Source organism: Bos grunniens, chromosome 13, assembly GCF_055505025.1.
Source record: "Bos grunniens cultivar Pamir isolate PY7600 chromosome 13, Bosgru_T2T1.0, whole genome shotgun sequence".
Lineage (NCBI taxonomy): Eukaryota > Metazoa > Chordata > Mammalia > Artiodactyla > Bovidae > Bos > Bos grunniens.
The window spans coordinates 51285950-51308483 of NC_141177.1; the positions used below are offsets into that span (position 1 = coordinate 51285950).

Below are 22534 nucleotides of genomic sequence, written 5' to 3' on the forward strand. Positions count from 1 at the left end.
TGCCATCAGACAAGTTCAACCAAACTTTGCAGCCTCAGTAACATAGTAACTTTGGAAACAGGTTAATCTCTTGTCCCAAAAGGCAAACTCTTTCTCTGACCTTGAGGATGTTCTAGATAGCACTATACAATAACCAAATGACCCATCCTAGAATGTGGCTACATCATCGTCTGACTCAAGAGGCCTTTGTAAAGGACTTCAAGTTCTTTTTTTATTTTTTTCTGTGCAGCTGCCAGAAAATGAAATTTGGCCTAGTACTGGCGACCCACTCCAGTACTCTTGCCTGGAAAATCCCATGGACAGAGGAGCCTGGTAGGCTGCAGTCCTTGGGGTCGCACAGAGTCGGACATGACTGATGTGACTTAGCAGCAGCAAGAGAAGACTAGATACTCTGATTTTATTTCACCTTGAAGAGCTAAAGGAACCAACTACATATAAAGTCATTTTCTGTCCACTGGTGCTATCACTTTCTAAAATAGCAGACTAAACATGCTAAAGGTTAATTTACAAGCCAATGCCTCAGCTTTGCTAATTTTCTGATTATTATATAATGTTTCTAAATACCCAAAAGGTAACAAATAAATTAGAAACATTTAGAAACCCAAACTGTCAATGTCAAGGTTTTATGCAATCTGAGTTATTAAAAAATGTGTTTCCATAGATCATTTGTTTAGAGATGACTTAAACCAAAGGAAAAGAAACATTTGGTTAAATTCATTTATCATGACAATCACACAGTATTAAATCCAGAACTCTGAACTAAAGATGACAGTGAAAAGTAATTTCCAAAAACAATAATAGTTGTTAGGAAAAATTTTAGCAAAAGTTAAAAGAAATGTCTTCCCATTAATCACAAATAGCTAAGTATCACTCAGGACTTTTTAACTGCATTTATTCACTCACAGAACACACAATCATTCCAAATTCAAAAGCAATCAATGTTTCTAGTACAGACTGAACAAGAATATGCTTATTTTCTTGAATTAGTTCTCAAATAAGAGGATGAGAAAAAATGGACAGAAAGACAAAAGAAAAAAAATTCCAAGCTTCTTACCTTCATAGCCTCTAGAGCACAGATCATCAGTGGTTCCATAAATCTTCCATCTGCTCCATAAACCCGATCCCTTGTAAAGCATAATGTTCTTTTCTTGTCTGTTGCCATAGTTAAAAAATAAATCTTCTCCCTTGATTCCTAAGAGCGTGTCATTTTTGCACTCCCATTTCTGAAATTCACTCCTAGAGTCACAGGCATACAGAGTGACAGGAACCCAATCAGTTTTTGATGGTACCCCTAAGCATAATTTCAGTGCAACGCTCATGATCTGGGATTCAGACACCCATCGGAATTTCTGAGCTTCATTGTTCGGGTCGCAAACTGCAGTTTGGACTGCACTGGGACTTAATGCTTCCACGCAACGCTTGTGATCTTCATTGTATATTAAAAATGGCCTAGTGTCTGTTAAAAAAAGAGAAAGGGTGTTTAAGTGGATACATAGGATAAAGGCAATATTTTAGTTCAAAAGTTCTTAATGTTAAATAGATAACAAGGACCTACTATATAGCACAGGGAACTCTGCTCAATGTTATATGGCAGCCTGGGGGTGGGGGTTGGGAGAGAATGGATACATGTATATGTGTGGCTGAGTCCTTTTGCTGTCCACCTGAAACTATCACAACAGTGTTTATTAGTTATAAAATAAAAAGTTAAAGAAAAATAAGTTCTCAATTTTTCCATTTCCCTTAAAGACCTATGATCACAGGAAAAAGGATGAAACTGACTCTGCCTGGGCCAACTCAGCTCCTCCAGAAGGGTCCCTGAAGCTGGAAAGACTGGGTTGAGGGTCCTCTGTCAGGAGTACATGGCTGCCAGCTGCCAGTAATTAACTGGAAATTTTCAAAATGTCCGAGTTTGGACAAGGAACCTTATGAAAAGGCTCAAATGCTTGGGGTCGCACAGAGTAGGACATGACTGAAGCGACTTAGCAGCAGCAGCAGCAGCAAACATAAAAGGGGGCTTCCCAGGTGGCACAGTGGTGAAGAATCTGCCTGCCAATGCAGGAGATGCAAGAGACACGGGTTCAATCCCTGGGTCGGGAAGATCCCCTTAAGGAGGAAATGGCAACCCACTCCAATATTCTTGCCTGGAGAATTCCATGGACAGAGGAGCCTGGCAGGCTACAGTTCATGGGGTTGCAAAGAGTTGGACACGACTAAGCACGAATACAAGCAGGCACAAACATAAAAGATAGGTAATAGAAGAAGAAATAACACTCATCTGAGAAAAACAAATTTGGAGATAAATACAATAAAGTATAAAATTAAATATTTCTGTGTCCTAGAACAGAATTTTGAAGTCTGACTACCCTTAGCCTCTTTGAGATAGATGAAACCTATAGAGCGACTGAACTGAACTGAACTGATACACAATTATTCTAACACTGGGAAAGTTTCCTGTGTCTAGAAAAACAATTTTATTTTAGGAATTTTTACCTTCATTTAATGGCCAGCAAATCTGTGAGCTAACAGTCTGCTGGGTAGCCCTGGTCTGGGCAACTAGAGAGCTTTTCTGTTTTGTTTCCCATCCAACAGTTGGCACCTCAGACATCTAGTATCTGTCATTTCATTGGCATATTCAACTTGACCTTTGTATTAAAATATGATACAAAATGCATTTGAAAAGTGTAATAATTTGTGAAGTTTGCAGTAAAGGTTGAGGACATTACGTTTTTATATTGTTTAAGGTAATATTTATAAGAGAAACTTTACCAATAACAGTGTTTTTTTATGCTTGCAATTTGGGGTTGGTACTTTAAATAAATATGTATACATGGTTTATTCTTGTAGGACATAGCTGCTATCTGGCAAAACTCAACTTCCTCTTGCCAAAAAAGAAAAGAATAAAAGGAGCTAGTAAGCACATTTTTATCCTTTAAATCACAATTGAATTCAAGTTTGATCATTTAAAGGTTTTCTTTTTTGTCTATTTTTTAATAGACAAATGAAAGCAACTAACTATTTGGGGGGCACAGATATAAATTAAACACTTTTTGTGAAGTTTAAGTAAATTCCTTCTACTTAAGAGCTTCTTTCAAAGTGAGCTAGTATAGTATTACAGATGTTTGCGGGTTTGGCTAAATGAGCTTGTTATTTTTTTTACATTTGATTTCAACTTTATTTTTTTCATTCATTAAAGTATAAGTTGATTTATAGGGAAGCCTAGCATGCTGCAGTCCATGGGATCACAAAGAGTGAGACATAACTTAGCAACTGAACAACAAATAGATTTACAATGTTGTGTTAATTTCTGCTACAACAAAGTGATTCAGTTATACATACATATAGTCTTTTTTACATTCTTTTCCATTATGGTTTAACCCAGAATATTGAATATAGTTCCCTCTGCTATATAGCAGGATCTATTGTTTATCCATCCTCTATACAATAGTTTACATCAGCTAACCCCAATTTTAATCAGGTCATCCCAGTGAAACTATCAAATAATCATAGTATCACTAAGAGAGCCCTTTGCTGTTTACAAAGCACTTTCACAAGCCAAATTCTATTTACTGTCCTCAACACCCCTGTGGGCTTGGCAACACTCACACTCTGAGATCAGTCTTGGACCATCAACTTTGAGGTCATAATGGATCTTTGCCTCAAAAGATTATGTTCTCTTGCCGTATCTGCTCTTGTCTACACTTGGTAGAGACCTCCTGCCTCTGTCTTGCCTGGGTTCCTAATTCGGAGCTACTTTGAACCTCTGCCTAGATTCCTTGGCTGGGTTCCGCATGTCTGCTGGTTCCACTTCTTGGAATCGGGACTCACTAGAGCCTGAATTCAGAATATCTGCTTCTGTTGGCATATTTGGAGTTGGCGTCTGTCAACAGAACATGCAGTGTCAACGCAATCTCCTCCCATCTAACCAAAGTCCTTCCCAAGTTTGATCTTTGTGTGGCAACACAAGTAACTTTGTGCATTGGTAATACAATTAAAATTTTAATAATATTGTGTTTTACTCACAGTAAAACCCAGGAAATAGGAAGATAAAATGTTCTTTAAATGGATAATGTATCATACAAAAATTTATATCTGGCTAAAAGGGTACTGAACTATGAAAATGTCGCCATAGATATTTGTAGACTCATCTATACTGACCTTTACATTTAATTTGTGTTGGCCATTGCACCTATTGCTTTCTTCTCTAGACTTCTCTTCCACATTACACATAGTTTTGCTTAGTACCATCCTGACGGAATCTATCTTCCACCTTCTACTTTAGTCATTTGATCGTATTGTTGAGTGGCCAACACTTACTGTCTAAATTCAGTCAACCAACCAGCTGGTAACCAGCCATTTAAAGTAAGGTCTTTAGAAGTCTTTATGCAAGAATAGAATTCCTCTTTCAGAGGTTTTTATACTTCCTTGAGTTTTACTTCATGTATTTAATTTTCATCTGTAGTTCCATCTTTAACTTTAACTATGATGGCAACATCCAATATTCTTTTTTATTAATGGCACCATCATCCATCTAGATCTACAAGCCAAAGACCTAGGAGCCATCTAGATTCTCAGCTTTCTTTCACTTTCTAGGACAAAATTATAATCTGTTGGCTCTCTTCAAAAATGTACCACAATGGTTACTTTTATGTGTCAAATTGGCTGGGCCATAGGATCAAACTTGTTGGTCAAACAACTGTCTGGATGTTGCTCTGAAGGTTGTTTGCGGAAGTTTTTTGTTTTTTGTTCTAGTTCTAGAAGATTAACATTTAAATCAGTAGACTTTTAGTAAAGCAGATTATACCCCATACTGTGGGTGGGCCCCATCTAATCAGCTGAAGGCCTTCAGAGAAAACAGGCTGAGGTCACCCACAGAAGTGGAAATTCTCTCTCTAGACTATCTTTGGACCTGAACTGCAATATCCACTCTTTCTTGAGCTACCAACATGCCAACCCACTCCTGTAGATGTTGGACTTGTCAGCATCCACAACTGCATGAGGCAATTCCTTAAAATAAATCTCTCCCAAAAAATATTGATAGAGGATAGGTAGAGAGATAGGTACATAGACAGAGAGGCAGAGGTGGAACCATACATACATATTCTATTGGTTCTGTTTCTCTGGAGAACCCAACTAATACATATTCCTTAAGCCAGTCTTTTCTCTGCATTTCCACTACCATACCCCGGACCAAGCCACCATGGTCTTGCTCTGATTTTCCTCTGTTCGAAATGGAATCATTAGCGATAATGCCTGATCTCCCAGTTTCCTGGGTGAGACAGGCTTAACATGTCACCTGACCCCAGACTGCAAAATCTACTTGATGCCATGAAATATTTCTACTTGGCCATATAAAAGGGTCAAATTTCTCTGTTTCTGCAGTCTCTTTAGTAGATTGCCAATACATGTCACATTCTGCTTGAATACTTATTCAATAATAAAATTATTTTTTCTTTTTCTTTTGGGGAGAGGTTTTCCAGGATGGAAGAGATTTTGTTTTTCACCATATCTCTTCCCAAGTGTAAATTCTTCACGAGGACCACTGAATACACAGGAACAAAACCCTCCAGTTTCCATGTCACAGCTCACTAGATGTGACACCATCCAGGGGAGCTGCTCCTACTCTCACCTCCTCCCACCCTTGCTCTCACTCACCACCTCCCAGCCACAAAGCCTTTCTGTTCCTCAAAAACTTGAAGCTCATTTTCACTTTACAGACTCCATATTTCAAGTTCCCTTTTCTTGAGACACTCATAAAGGTTCCAACTCAATTGCCAACTCCTTAGTGAGCTAACAACTCTAATTTTACTCTTTTATTTTCTATATAATATTAATAACCATTTTAAAATATATATTTTTAAAATTTTGTTTACTTTTTATCTGTGTCCCTACTGGAATGTAAATTCCCTGAGTAGAAAGACTTATCTTTCCAATCCATCACCATATTCTCTCTTTTCAGAGCATAATAGGCCTTCAACAAGTATCTGTTGAATGAATAAGGGAATAGTTATTAAATTTGAAGCATCTCCTGACTGTTAACCCAGGTACTTTCTCTTATTTAATGCTTGATTCAAGATGATGGATCTATTTCATATGACTTTTTACCCTGAAAGTTTATTTTTCCCAAAGAGCAATTTATAAATGTTTATATTTATAACAGAAGTACTTGCAAATGAAAAGCTTCTATTTCAATACAAACTTATCTGTTCTTATTTCCTTTATGTATCTTGGACACTAGGAAGCAGTGCAAGTTTGATATTGCTTCTGCCAGACAATAAGAGGAAATGTAAAATTATCGCTTTATGATCCTGTGTTCATACGTTATTCTTCTCCTTGACGCATCAACATGTGAGTTTTGCTTGTATCACTGTCTCTGTGCAATGTCTCTGATTTAAAATGTCATCTGTCTTCCTCTGAAAGTGATTCAAGACCTTGACCAAAAGACAGCTTATGGCATTTTTGTCACTATGAACCAGACCAATGTTTTATTTGGATAAACACTTAATTGTTGTTGTCTATACTATGTTTTTGTAACAGAAATATTGCAAAGCTGAACAAATGAGAATAGATGGTATTTATACATCAGAAATGTATTTACCGAATTGATGAAGCCAGCCATCCGTCTTAACTCAGTCTTAATAATCTTTTATTTTTCAACAAATAGATATCAGGCACCCTGCTGGTGACAATGCAAAGGCAAACTAGAGACAAGTTCCCTGATATGCAGCCCACACTTCAAGGGGAGAAATGTAAAAAGTCAAACTGCATTTAGGAAAGAAGTTTCCACACAATGTCTCAGGTTAAAAATGCCTGAAGTCTGGCCATAAAAAGGAACGAAGTTGGGTCATTTTGTGGAGACGTGGATGGGCCTGTGAAAGTGTTAGCTGCTCAGTCATGTCCAACTCTTTGTGACCCCATGGACTATAGCTTCTGTCCATGGAATTCTCCAGGCAAGAATACTGGAGTGGGTTGCCATTCCCTTCTCCAGGGGATCTTCCCAATCCAGGGATCAAACCTGGGTCTCCTGCATTGCAGGCGGATTCTTTAACCATCTGAGCCACCAAGGCTGAACCTAAAGACCATCATACAGAGTGAAGTAACTCATAAAGAAAAAAAAAACAAATATCATATATTAATGCACATATGTGAAATCTAGGAAAAATGATATAGATGATCTTATTTACAAAACAAAGATGTAGAGAACAAATGGACACCAGCGTGGGAAAGGGAGGGTGGGTGGGATGAATTGGGAGACTGGGATTGACATGTGTACACTACTGTGTACAAAATAGGTAACTTATGAGAACCTACTATATAGCTTAGGGAACATTACTCAATTCTCTGTGGTGACCTAAATAGAAAGGAAATCCAAAAAAGAGGGGACATATGGATACACATGGCTGGCCTACTCTGCTGTAACAGCAGAAACTAACACAACATTGCAAAACAACTATATTTCAATAAAAGTCAATTTTAAAAAATGGCCAAAGCCTGGATATCCAACATCACGGGTACAAATGTTCTTTTAAGCACATTTTAACTGTTTTAAATGATAACACTAAGCAAGTCATTAAATTTCCAAAGTGAAAGTAAAAGTTACTCAGTTATGTCTGACTCTTTGCAATCCCATACAGTCCATGGAATTCTCCAGGCCAGAATACTGGAGTGGGTAGCCGTTCCCTTCTCCAGTGGATCTTCCTGACCCAGGAATCAAACTGGGGTCTCCTGCATTGCAGGAGGATTCTTTACCAACTGAGCTACCAGGGAAGTTCAAATTTCCAAATTTACTGGCAAAGAAAGTGAGGTTATTAAAGGTGACAATTTAGAGATATAACTGTCATAGGCTGTACTTCCTTATACATATTTAGGCTTTCCCCACCATCTATAAATAAAACACTGACATGAAAACATAAAAGCTAATAACTTGTGGAAGAAAGGGAAGCTGGATAAGAGGAAAGTAAATGGGTATTTTGTAGTGGATGTTGCCAGAAACCCATTTATTTCTCTTGCCTTTTGCTACTTCAGTGAGTACCAGCTCCAATCCCCAGGGGCAGCCCCACATCTCTGGGCCTGGGGACGTTTTTCGGACCATCAGAGCCTCCTTCACCCACTGCAAAGACCAGAAGGGTCAGAGAAAGAACACCTCCTAGGAGCAGCCCTTCACTAGTGACCAGTGGGTGTTGGAGGAATGAACAGCCCTAATCCTTACACCAAGGAAGGATGATTCTGGGACATACATTCTACCTTGTCACCCAGAGTACCCAGGAAGGCTGAGCTCATCTGCCCACAGGGCTCACTTGCTCCTTCACCCACCCTGGACCAGCTGCCTCTCTCTGGTCTCACAGCCCCCTCCTCAGCCAGTTTTTCCCAAGATTTTTCCCAGTCTTGGGAAAAAAGTCACTGTCAGAGGTCAAGTCAAGTCATTGTCAAGTCATTGTCAGAGGTCACCATCTTGAGTCAACCAAACCAAGAATCTGTTCATTAGCCCCCGTCAGTGACAGTACACCCCACAAGTGTGTCTCCAAAGAACTGAAATTAAGCTAATAAATATTTATTTATGTAAATGTATTAGTTAAAAATAAATATTTATTATGCACTTACTATATACAAGGACTTCCCTAGAGACTCAGTCAGTAAAGAATCTATCTGTAATACAGAAGACCCAGATTCAATCCCTAGGTTGGGAAGATCCCCTGGACAAGGAAATGGCAACCCACTCCAATATTCTTACCTGGAGAATCCCATGGACACAGGAGCCTGGTGAACTACAGTCCATGAGGTCACAAAGAGTCAGACATGACTGAGGGACTAACCCATCACTACCATACACGTGCACACACACACACACACACACAAACTATAACAATCGCTGGGGGCAAGGGGGAAACTAAGGATCACATGATTAGGTTTAGTGATACTGAACAAAAGGATAAAGAAAAAATTGAAAATGATTTTATTTTCCTCTTAGATCCTTCATTCATTCATCAAATATCCAGAGAACCTACCAATTAAAGTCACCGTATTTGGCTATTGGGGATTCCCAAGTGGCTCAGTGGTAAAGAATATGCCTGCCAGTGCAGGAGACACAGGTTTGATCCCTGGGTCAGGAAGATCTACTGGAGAAGGAAATGGCAACTCACTCCAATACTCTTGCCTGGGAAATCCCATGGACAGAGGAGCCTGGCAGGCTACAGTCCATGGGGTCCCAAGAGTTGGACACAACTTAGAGACTAAACGACAACAGCAACAACAATTAGGCTACTGGGGGAGGTGCAAGTATTAATCCAATACGGACTATGACCTCAAGGAGAAAACAGTCTGGGAGTAAGTAAGGAACACTGCCAACTTCCTGCCTCCCTCCCTAAAGATAGGAATACCTACTCCCTTCCTGTATTCACTCACTCCCATCTCAGGAGCTCTCCTGCCACCTGCTGATCCCCAGACTTATATCCTGGATTCCATTCTCAGCTGCCACTTCATTCACCATCCTTCCCTTTCTCTCCTGATCTTCAACCTCAAAAACCCAGCCTCTCTGCCAACTTCAAGACAAGCAAAACATGTAGGTAAGAAGCTGAGACTACACAATTTTTCTTCTTCCACTCATAACCAGGCAAATTAATTTTTATGCATTGTGTCTACCTGATTGCGACATAATTGGAGCTCTACTGCTTACTGAGTGACCTTACTCAAGTATCTAAACTACTCTGTGCTGCCTTTTCCCCCTGAAGAATGAGGAGGAAAGAACAGGACCTGCTGGTCATGTGAGATTTAAATTAGATCATCTAAACAAAGCGCTGAAAACAGTTCCTGACACACAGAAATTGCTTGATACATATTAGTATATTCTTATCATTAGCTGGGGAAAATCAGTATTGTAGGCAATGTGAAATGGTCCAGAGCAGGATGAAACTAGAAAAAAACAGAGAACTGTTGCAAAGACAGGGACAGGAGGATAGAGACCCCAGAGTTCCCATGTGATGTGGTGGAAAGAAGCATGTGTTTGCAGGCCAGCAAACTTGCAATCAAATGTTGGTTCCACCAAGTCCTAGCTGTGTTGCCTCAGTTAAATTAATCATTCTAGCCTCACTTTCCTGATCTGTCAAATGGGATAATAATGTTCTCTGATAGAGCTGCTGGAAATTTTCTAAATATTTTTTTAGAAATATTTAGATATATATATTTACAGATAATTTAAGCAAAGCACCCAGAAAATCATTTTGCAGATAGTGAACCCTCAAAGGTTACTGTCCCCTTTCCCATCTCCAAGTGAAAAATCTAAATAATTGATCCAAATAGAGGGACTAATCCCCTTTTTGACATACTGCTGTTTTGAAGCACGTTTATGTCTTTCCTGATCAATACGCTCCAGCTAGTAAATTACATCTTCTTAGCCTCAGAACCAGAAGACCACAATCAAGAACTGGTCAGGTCCTTACTGGCTAGCTGACTTCTGAGCCTTTCATGTAGTAAAAGGTGGATGACATTAATAACACCCAACCAACCCATCTCATGGCTTCCCTGATGGCTCAGACTGTAAAGCACCTGCCTCTAATATGGGAGACCTGGGTTCTGTCCCTGGGTCAGGAAGATCCCCTGGAGAGGGAAATGGCAACCCACTCCAGTACTCTTGCCTAGAAAATTCCATGGATGGAGGAGCCTAGTGGGCTACAGTCCATGGGGTCGCAAAGAGTCAGACACGACTGGGCAACTTCACTTTCACTTTCAACCCTTCTCATAGGGTTGTTGTAAGGATCTGATTAAGGATCTGAAAGCAATTAATTGAAGTGGGTAAGGATCTGAAAGGGCTCTGTAACCTTAACTTGGTTTATAATCAGAAGAATCTGTCACACAGTAAGGGGCTTCCCAGGTGGCTCAAGTGATAAAGAATCTGCCTGCCAAAGAGCCACAGGAGATACAGGTTTGATCCCTGGGTTAAAAATCCCCTAGAGGAGGTAATAGCAACCCACTCCAGTATTCCCGGCAGGATAATCCCATGGATAGAGGAGCCTAGACAGCTACAGTCCATGGGTTCATTAAGAGTCCAACACAATAGAAGAACTGAGCACACATGCACATCCTATAATGTCTCCTATGCCAGTTTCAGTTCTTTTTCAAAGGGTATTTGCCTTCCTATCTCCTTCTGCTCTCAATTTATTACCTGATTTCCATGAGTTCCCTCTATGGATCAGTGTAACTATATGATGTTTCCATTCAACAGTGCTTGATGCTTACCAGGAGGCAAGAGGACCCTGTTATTCTCACATTGATAGCAGTTTTGTTCCTTCTCTGCCATGCAAACAACACACCACTTAAAAGGCTACATTCCTTCTGTTCAACTCCCCGAGTGGCTCTGTGACCTCCTGGTTCTCCTTCAGCTGCTCAAGATTCAGTGTCAGAAACCAGGTTTCAGGAATACTTGTCATCACTGTCATCCACGTCCCTTTGAAGACAGGGTCTTTGTCTATAACTGAGGTTGAGTGTGTTTGATTCTTTTTTTTTTCCCCTTACAGGTTGCCTTCCGTATTTTGTTTTTTAAAAATATATTTTATTGAAGTATAGTTAATTTACAATGTTCTGTTCGTTTCTTCTGTACAGCAGTGACTCAGTTATACATATATACGTTCTTTTTCATATTCTTTTCCATTATGGTTTATCCCAGGACATTGGATAGTTCCCGGGGCCATACAGTAGGACCTTGCTGTTTATCCATTCTCTATATAATAATTTGCATCTATTAATCCCAACTCCCGGTCCATCCCTCCCTCAGTACCCCTGCCCGTGGTAACCACAAGTCTCTTCTCTATGTCTGTGAGTCTGTCTCCGTTTCATAGATGAGTTCATTTGGTTTATACTTCATATTTCACACATAAGTGATATTATATAGTATTTGTCTTTCTCCTTCTGACCTACTTTAAGTGTATTTAATTCTTTAACACTCACATTTAACCAGCAGTGATTCTTCCTACCTAGAAATTAGGTCCAACAACCTAAGAAGGTGCTGAAATGTCACACAACAAAGCAACTGTCTTCTCACCTGTATCTGCAATATCCTACACCAACAGGTCTCCAACTCAGAATCAGAGAAAAAAATCAGAAGTCATTTGGGACAATAACAAGAAAAACAGACAACTATCAGAACAGCTGAAGAAAGAAAGAGGACAAAAACTTGGTTTTGCTCAACAATGTCAGAAAGTATGTGTTAAATCTGGTACCAAAACAAGTCACATGTATAAAGGAATAAATGAGAGACTAGAAATAAAGAAAAGATAAAAAAAGAAAGGAAGAATGAAGGAAAAATATAAATATTAAAGGAAAATTTTATGAAAACTAGTAAGGGAGTGGTCAGTAGGCAACTGTTCCTCACAGACATCCTAGATTAGTATTAAAACCAATCTAAAGGGATAGTTTGGGAGCTTGGGATAGACATGTACATGCTGCTGTATTTAAAATGGATAACCAGCAAGGTCCTACTGTTTAGCACAGGGGACTCTGTTCAATGTGAGGTGGCAACCTGGATGGGAGGGGAGTATGGGAGAGAATGGCTAAGTCCCTTTGCTGTCCATCTGAAACTATCACAACATTATTAATTGGCTATACTAAAAAAAAAACAACAAAGTTTAAAAAAAAAATGAATGTAAAAATATCCCAGTAAGCTTTATATTGATGAATGTTGACTAATAATATTTTGGATACACTGGGTTAAATAAAACATATTCATAAAATCAGTGTCACCTGTTTTTTTTTTTTTTTTTTTTTACCTTTTTAAACATGGCTATATAATGTGGCCAATGATGTTTCTATTGCCAGGTTGGAGTACAGGTCTCATTCAGGGTCTGTCTGAAGACCTTTGCTAAGTCACTTCAGTCGTGTCCGACTCTGTGCAACCCCATAGACAGCAGCCCACCAGGCTCTGCTGTCCCTGGGATTCTCCAGGCAAGAACACTGGAGTGGGTTGCCATTTCCTTCTCCAATGCATGAAAGTGAAAAGTAAAAGTGAAGTCGCTCAGTCGCATCCAACTCTTAGCGACCCAACGGACTGCAGCCTACCAGGCTCCTCGGTCCATGGGATTTGCCAGGCAAGAGTACTGGAGTGGGCTGCCATTGCCTTCTCCTCTGAAGACCTTTAGTGAGAGAAAACTTTCTCCTACGAAGAACATTCTATTTGAGACAGTGAAACCTTTAGAAGATTGTCACTGGTCTTAGTTTTAACCTTTGGGGTCACGAAGAATATATTAATCCTCTTGCACAAGACAGTCTTTCAAGATGAAGACCAGAGTGATATGGAGCCTGCTATCCCGTCACCCTTCTCCTTACTCACTAAGAGATGTGCTTTGTAGCCAGGACTCAGGTTAAATAAGAGCTTCCCTGGTGGCTCAGTGCTAAAGAACCCGCCTGCAAATGCAGGAAACTCAGGTTCTATCCCTGAGTCAGGAAGATTCCCTGGAGAAGGAAATGGCAACCCACTCTAGTATACTTGCCTGGAAAATTCCATGGACAGAGGAGCCTGGCAGGGTTATAGTCCATGGGGTTGCAAACATGACTTAGTGACTAAACAAAAACAACAGGGAAAATATCTCCTCAGACTTCAGGACTCCTTCCTCTGTATTGTTTCTTGGAAAACCTTTCCTTTAAATGCTAATTATCTTGCTTTCACTGAGCTACTGATTGCTACCATGGGGGAAAAAATAGTCATGGTTATGAATAGCTAACATTTAGTAACTATTATGAGTCATACTATGTTCTAAATATTTTACATAGTTTAATTCATTGAGTCATTGCAACAACTGATGGGACAAGTAATATGATGCTTCTTAGTTTATATACTAAGAAAGTTTATAATTAAGGCACAAAGAAATTAAGTAGCAGGGTCCATTTACAAACTATGCTGCCTTTGCTTGTGTTTTTATCATCTCAGCTATTTCATGGTCATGCCGATTTGTTTTCTGTGGTTGAACATTCTCCCTGGAAAGCTTCCTGGTGGTCAGGAGCTTCTGTCTCATCCATGATCCCCTCTCCCCAGCACCTGCCTCCAACATGTTGACAGGGCATGGAACACCTTTGGCACAGGCTGGGCAAGGTGGTATTTGCTGATTTGTGAAAAATGAAAGGGGATCAGAAATACAAAATTTCAAAGCTGAAATCCCATCTATTTCATCTCAAAAGAGACCTTGGAATAAACATTCCTCCAGACACTCTCAGCTCTCATTCCGAGGGTAAAGCAAGATGTGTTTAAAGAAATAGAAGAGAGAGACTTCATACTGTCTTCAGGCTTCTGGAAAGCTCTGAGTCTGGTCCTCATGAATTATCATCCATTTCCAAGAAAAAAAAAAAGGAAGGGATGGAAGAATAGGAATAAATCAGTTTGAACAACTTAGAACTGAGAGAAGGATCTATGTAGAACACGTAAGGATGAACTGTCTAGTAATAAAAACTAGGACTGATCAAAATGGTTCATTCACTGGTGAGTGAAGTAAGTCAGAGAAAGACAAATATCATATGCTATTGCTTACACGTGGAATCTAAAAGGGGATACGAATGAACTTATCTACAAAATAGAAATAGAGTCACTGAAACAGAAAATAAAATTTATGGTTACCAGAGGGTAAGGGGTGGGTGGGGAGTAGGGATACATTGGGAGATTGGGATTGAGGTATACACAGTACTATGTCTAAAACAGATAACTAATAAGAAGGTGCCTTGCAGCATAGGGAACTCTACTCAATACTCTTGTAATGACCTATATGGGAAAAGACTGTAAAGAAAGGGGGGATGTATGTATATGTATAACTGATCCCAATTACTGTACACCTGAAACTAACACAACACTATAAATCAACTCCAACTTAAAAAAAAAAAAATTTTTTTAAGGTGCATTCACAGAAAAAAGATGAGTTGTAAACTCGCATGAGATCTTTGGGGGGTACTATCTGTGACCCATCCTTACACCTACGATAAAGAGAGACACCAGCGCTGCCCTCATTTTGGTCAAAAACGCTCAGAAGAGACTGGTTGAGAGTTAGATGGAAATTGAAAACAAGAATTCGCCAACCGGAGCGGAAATCACTCCAAGAATATGTAGCAGCGAAGGGGCAATGGGAGACGAGAGAAGAGGTAAGAGGAAGGCAGGGTTCTGAGGGGCTCAGATCAGGCAGCCCCCTGACCCCAGGAGGAGCTGCTGCCTCCTGCCAGTCCCCAGCTTCCAAGCCTGGGAACCCGGAGCAGCTTCCTGCAGAGCTGGTGGTGCTGTAGCCCGGCTTCCTCCTCCACGCAGGTGTGGAAGGAATCCCTTAACACTCTCCCCCAAAGGAGGGGGTATCATAGACCCCAGGCCCCAAGTCAGGAAGCTCAGACCTCATTAGCCTACTTACCCAGGAGCTGCACGGCTACCGGAAGAAGAAAGAGGAGAGACAGGAGTGGGGACGGCCTCATGGTCCAGAGTTTATCCTTTTCTTCCACGGATGGAGAGAAGAGAGCGGGGAGGACCAGGCCAGTGAGCCCCCAGCTGTCCCTGCCCGCTCCGCCCTTCTCAGAACTGCCCAGCTGAAAAGGAGCGTGGAGGAAGCGCCCACTTTTAAAGGGCTTCTGAAATTAGGGAAAACCTCCAATAAGGAGATATCCTGTCACATGAGGGTGGTTGGAAAAACAGGAATTCAAAGTTACAACTTTGCTTTGTAAGCTAACTTCTGAGAAGAGCAGACACAGAGGAAGGGGAGAGAGGGACACGTGTGGGAGAGAGATGAGGAAGAGGGTGGAGGCGACTGGGCGCCTGTGAGAACCCAGGAGCCAGGGCCGGCCTGCTGGGAAAGGGGGGAAGTGAAACAGCGCTGGACCTCCCGGCTCTGCTTGGATGCGGGGGAGGGCAAGCTGGAGGCCACTACCTGGGCTGGAAAAGTGAGATTCTCTCTGGGCAGCAGCTGAATCCAGGGACCTTCAGCAGACAAGCCCTGGAATGTAGTGGAGATGGCAGGCAATAAAGAGGACAGTTTTCTGGACTTCCTTAGCAGTCCAGTGGTTAAGACTCTGGCCTTTCAACACAGAGCGGGCACAGGTTCAATCCTTTGTCAGAAAATTAAGATTCCCACATGCCACATGCGGCCCCTCCTCCAAAAATGAAAAATTTAAAAATCCTGAATTATACCAATATGGCATTACATCTAAAATAATAAACTATTTTTTAAAGGATAGTTTTCTGGTGGAAATGTCTTCTTAAGCGCTGAAATGGATCCCATCCTACTCTCCATATTCAACGTTTAGAGTTTTCTTTTTTCTTTGAAAGCTTCGAAAGTGGCTTCATATGGAGCTTTGTTCCTTTCAGCTAGAAGAAATGTAAAATAGAGACTAAGCTTAAGAAAGAAGCTCAGTTGTAAAAGGAAGAAGAAAGTTCTAGAAGTCTTTTTCTAGAAAGTTCTCAAGAGATCCAGAGAAAACAGTGACAGGACTTGCAGTAAAGCCCCACTGCCCATCCTTAACAATAGTGATCCTCTTCAGGTTTACAGGGGTCGTCTTGCCAGGAGGAAGTCTGCTCATTTGGTCATTTCATGATAGGTGGGATAATTTCTTTTTAAAAAAATGAAAACATCTTTCATGAACCATCATATTAACCCTACAGATCTATTGTGTTATTTTTCAGAAGTAAAGCATGAATTAAGAACATTTTGAAGCAGATATCGATAATTAGATAGCCAGCTCACAACTGGAGTGTGGGAAATGTTAGCCAAACAAAAGGAAGCTGCTGGAGTATTTCTTGAAATTTTATTTTAGTTTTTTAATTTAAATTTACTGATTTTAACTGGAGGATAATTGCTTTACATTATTCTGTTGGTTTCTGCCATACATCAACATAAATCAACCATAGGTATACATATGTCCCCACCATCTTGAACCTCCCTTACACCTGCCACCCCATCCCACCCCTCTAGGTTGTCACAAAGCACTGTATTTGAGCTCCCTGCATCATACAGTAAATTTCACTGTCTAATTTTACATATGGTAATGTATATGTTTTAATGAATAGTTTGTCTTCAAATGGAAAGCTCAAAGATTCACCATCTTTGTGATACTATAAACTTTGCTTCCTAGTAAGAAATGTGATATATTTCTCTTACTGATTTTTTTTAACATTCTAAATTTCAGATTACTCTGACAGGATGAAAAATATGATGAAAATGTAGGACACAAAGAAAAATGTTTCTTTTTCATTAAGCCAGTGTTTCACTGACATAAAAGATTGGTTACAAAACACAGCAAATGAAACAAAATATTTCTTTCTAAAACACTGCTTCACTGATTTATCGTGAGAAAAAAAATACTTTAAATGAGACATTCATGGTTTTTAAATGTAAACCAACTATATAAATTCAGAAAGTTTGGCCTAATTTGGATTTACATTAATTTCAGAAGCAGATAAAACTTAACTGAATTTTCTCTACACTCACATTCAGATTTTTTTAAATCACACAAAATGTGTCATATGGCCAACCAGGATCAGTGGTACAATCTGTGATTTTGAAACAACAGGAGATCTATCATCCCACAAAGAATTTACCCCATGACCTTGACCTTACTAAAACAAAGATTTAACAGGTTAAAAGAGGTGACCAAGCTAAAAAGAAAGCCAGTTCTTGTGGGAGTGATAGTGGAGTAAGAAGCTTTAGAAATCCATCATTCCACTTCAACACCTACTAAACTGGGCAGAAACTGTCTGGAGTCTATTTTAGTATCCCAAGTAACTAGCAGAAACTTAGGAGGATCCAGGGGAGAGCTTGATGGAAATGCTGGTACATTTCAGTGAATTTCAAGCTCTTCCTTGGGTGGTGGCTATCATCTTCCACTCCCCCATCTTTGTGGCAGGTAACAGCCTTTTTTGCACCCTGATGGATCCAGGATAGCCCTTCAGGGGACTCATCTTCCAAATATCAGACTTGTGTATTCTGAAGGGTAATTAAAGCTTTTAATTGCTTTCACCACTTCTGTTCAACATGGCAAGAAAAGTTCCAGCCAGAGCAATTAGTCAAGAAAATAAATAAATAAAGGCATCCAAGTCAGAGAAAAAGGAGTAAAAGTATCTTTCTTCCAGAGATGACATTATTTTATATGTGAAAAATCCTAAAATGTCTACCAAAAAGGAAAAAACAAAAAACAAAAAACCACCTGCTACAGCTAATAATCAAATACAACAAAATAGAATACAAAATTAAAACACAAAATTTGGTTGTGTTTCTACACACTATTAATTAAAAATCTGAAAAGGAAATTAAGAAAGCAATTCTAGTCACAATAGCATCAAAAAAGAATAAAATATTAGGAATAAATTTCACCAAGGAGGCAAAAGACTTACACAACAAAAACTACAAAACATTGCTGAAAGAAAGAAGACCTAAATAAATGGAAAGCTATCCCATGTTCATAGAGTTGAAAACATAATATTGTTAAGATGACAATACTACCCTAAGAGATTTACAGATTCCATGCAACTTCTATCAAAATCCCAATGATGTTTTTTGCAAAACAGGAAACCCCATCTTAAAATTCATATGAAATTCCAAGAAATCCCATATAGCCAAAACAATTTTGAAAAAGAACAATGTTGGAGGTCTCACACTTACTGATGTCAAAACTTATTATAAAGCTACAGTAATCAAAATCATGTGTGGTTCTGGCATAAGAGAGAACATAAAGACCAATAGAATAGAACAGAAAGCTCAGAAATAAGCACTCAAATATGAGGTTAGTCAGATTTTACAAAGGTACCAAGACCATTCAATGCAGAAAGTATTCAAAATGCGTCAAAACCTAAAGTTAAGGGCTAAAACTATGAAAATTTTTGTAAGAAAACATCAGGAAAAATCCTCATGACATTCTATTTGGCAATATTTTTCTTTTGGACATGACACCAAAAGCAGAGCTACAAAAGGAAAAAGTAGATTAAATTGGGGTTCATCAAAATTAAAGAGGACACTATCAAAAGAGTGAAAAGAATGAGAGAAATGAGAGAAAATATTTGCAAATCATATATCTGATAAAGAATATCCATAATGTGTAAAGAAATAGAACTCAACAGCAACAACAAAGCAACCAATTTTTTAAATGAGCGATGTACTTGAATAGACATTTCTCTGGAGAAAATATACAAATAGCCAATAAGCATGTGAAAAGATGCTCAACATTGTTGTTGCTGTTTAGTTGCTCAGTCATGCCTGACTCTTTTGCAACCCCATGGAGTGTAGCCCACCAGGCTTCTTTGTCCATGAGATTTCCCAGGCAAGAATATTGCAATGGGTTGCCATTTCTTTCTCCAGGGGATCTTCCCAACCCAGGGATAGAACCCACATCTCCTGCAATGCAGGCGATTCTTTACCACTTAGCCAAGGTGGAATTGCAAACAAAACCAAATCATATATCACTTCATGACCACTAGGGTGGCTGTTATCAAAGAACAAAAACAGAAAATAACAAGCATTGATGAGGGTGTGGAGAAATTGGAACTCTTGGGCATTACTGGTGTGAATGTAAACTGGTGTAGCCACTATGGAAAAAGGCTGCTCCTATCCCTAAAACATTAAACGTGGAATTGCCATCAGATCAGATCAGGTCAGATCAGTCGCTCAGTCGTGTCCGACTCTTTGTGACCCCATGAATCACAGCACGCCAGGCCTCCCTGTCCATCACCAGTTCCCGGAGTTCACTGAGACTCACGTCCATCGAGTCAATGATGCCATCCAGCCATCTCATCCTCTGTCGTCTCCTTCTCCTCTTGCCCCCAATCCCTCCCAGCATCAGAGTCTTTTCCAATGAGTCAACTCTTCGCATGAGGTGGCCAAAGTACTGGAGTTTCAGCTTTAGCATCATTCCTTCCAAAGAAATCCCAGGGCTGATCTCCTTCAGAATGGACTGGTTGGATGTCCTTGGAGTCCAAGGGACTCTCAAGAGTCTTCTCCAACACCACACTTCAAAAGCATCAATTCTTTGGCGCTCAGCCTTCTTCACAGTCCAACTCTCACATCCATACATGACCACAGGAAAAACCATAGCCTTGACTAGATGAACTTTTGTTGGCAAAGTAATGTCTCTGCTTTTGAATATGCTATCTAGGTTGGTCATAATTTTCCTTCCAAAGAGTAAGCGTCTTTTAATTTCATGGCTGCAGTCACCATCTGTAGTGATTTTGGTATATGATCCATCAATTTCACTTTTAGATGTATACCCAAAAAATCGAAAGCAGAGATGCAAACAAATATTTGTGCACCAATGTTTATTCCCATTATTCATAGTAGCTAAAAGGTAAAAAGCAACACATGTCTATCAATAGATGAATGAATAAAACAATATATATACAATGGAATATTATATATATTAATATTATTCTATTCCATTGTAATAAAATATCTAATGGAATATTATTAAGCCATAAAAAAGAAATTCTGATACCTGCTACAACACTTACAATCTTGAAATAACACAGACATAAATAATACACAAAAGGACAAATGCCTCATGATTTTACTTATATGAACGTAGAATAGACAAATTCATAAAGACAGGAAAAATACCTCTATTTTTACCAGGGACTAGTGGGGGAGGGGAAATGAGTGTTATTGTTTAATGGATTCAGAGTGTCCACTGGGGATGAAGAAGAGTTTTAAAAATAGTGGTGATAGTTGTACAACATTGCAAATACACTAAAACCACTGAGTTGTACATAAAAATGATAAATTTTATGTTATGTACATCTTACCACATTAAAATAAAATCCAACTCTTACCATCCTCTTTATACTTCTACTAAGTTTTGGTTCTGGTTTTCGTTTAGCTTTCTGATGGTTGTTTTCAACTAGTACTTCCTTCAAGCTAAAGGAGGATTTATATAAAATAAAGGAAATCCTCTTTTTTTCCTAATTGGTGAGACAATTGGTGAACTATTTCATTTCCTCTTAGATGCTCTCAAACATTACGTACCTCACACCCACTCAGTTCCATGTAAGATGAACTTAGTGACTCCTTTGTTCTGAAACAGTTCCAAGAAAATCAGCTCAACAAATTATTTGGTAGTCTATTCCATCATTTCTCCTAGTTTAAACTGGTGATTTATACAGAAGTTTATTTGGTTTAACCATCTCTATCTTTTAATAGGCAAATTTGCTCAAATGATACCAAGATAATTTTGACTCAGAAGGAAAAAAAGATATAATGATGCAGTAAAGTAAAAACTTAAAATTTTAAAGATAGAAAACTGGGATTTTAATTGTTCTTATTCTTCAATTTTCCAATCCTTATCAAAATACATCAAAACACCAATAATAAATTGCTTTTGCAATTTAATAGAAAGTAATTAACTTTATAGGAATGAAAAGTCTTTGTATTGGATAATTTATCTAAAATTTGACTTTAGTTCATAACATTCTTCAGATAGTATATTTAGATTTACTGTAATGTACAGACTATTTGAAGAGCCAGTGTTTTGTTTGGCATGGCACATGTCTTTCAAAATAATTTAATTATAAGATTATTTGACATATTAAAAAGATCATAAATTATGACCAAATGGGCTTTATTCCAGGGATGCAAGGATTTTTCAATATTTTCAAATCAATAAAACTGATACACCACATTAACAAACTGAAAGATAAAAACCATATGATTATCTCAGTAGATGCAGAGAAAGCCTTTGACAAAATTCAAAACCCACTTATGATAAAAACTCTCCAGAAACCAGGCATTGAAGAAATATACCTCAACATAATAAAAGCCATATATGATAAATCCATTGCTGTTGCTACTGCTAAGTCGCTTCAGTCGTGTCCACTTCTGTGCAGCCCCATAGACGGCAGCCCACCAGGCTCCCCCATCCCTGGGATTCTCCAGGCAAGAACACTGGAGTGGGTTGCCATTTCCTTCTCCAATGCATGAAAGTGAAAAGTGAAAGTGAAGTCTCTCAGTCATGTCCAACTCTTCGGGACCCCATGGACTGCAGCCTACCAGGCTCCTCCGTCCATGGGATTTTCTAGGCAAGAGTACTGGAGTGGGGTGCCATCGCCTTCTCTGGATAAACCCACAGCAAACATTATCTTCAAAGGTGAAAAGTTGAAAACATTTCCCCTAAAGTCAGAAACAAGTCAAGGGTGCCCAATCTCATCACTACTTTCAACATAGTTTTAGAAGTTTTAGCCATAGCAATCAGAGAAGAGCAAGAAATAAAAGGAATCCAGATTGGAGAAGAAGAAGTAAAACTCTCACTGTTTGCAGATGACAAGATCCTCTACATAGAAAACCCTAAAGACACACCAGAAAATTACTAGAGCTAATCAGTGAATATAGTAAAGTTGCAGGATATAAAATTAGTACACAGAAATCCCTTGCATTCCTATACACTAACAATGAGAAAACAGAACGAGAAATTAAGGAAACAATCCCATTCACCATTGTGAAGAAAAGAATAAAATACTTAGGAATAAATTTACCTAAAGAAACAAAAGACCTATACATAGAAAACTATAAAACACTGATGAAAGAAATCAAAGATGACACAAATAGATGAAGAA

General features: G+C 39.1%; 1 protein-coding gene across 1 annotated transcript in view; it reads right to left on the reverse strand.

Moving 5' to 3' along the window:
• The window catches only part of MRC1 (mannose receptor C-type 1), a 114217-nt gene extending 98185 nt beyond the window's left edge, over positions 1-16032 (reverse strand). Inside the window, exons 1-2 of the mRNA XM_086334153.1 lie at positions 15366-16032; positions 1055-1456 (exon numbers count right to left, since the gene is read on the reverse strand). Of these exons, the coding sequence (XP_086190279.1) occupies positions 1055-1456; positions 15366-15426 (463 nt within the window). The 5' untranslated portion in view covers positions 15427-16032. The remainder of the gene's footprint in view (positions 1-1054; positions 1457-15365) is intronic.
• Positions 16033-22534: the final 6502 nt, after the last annotated feature.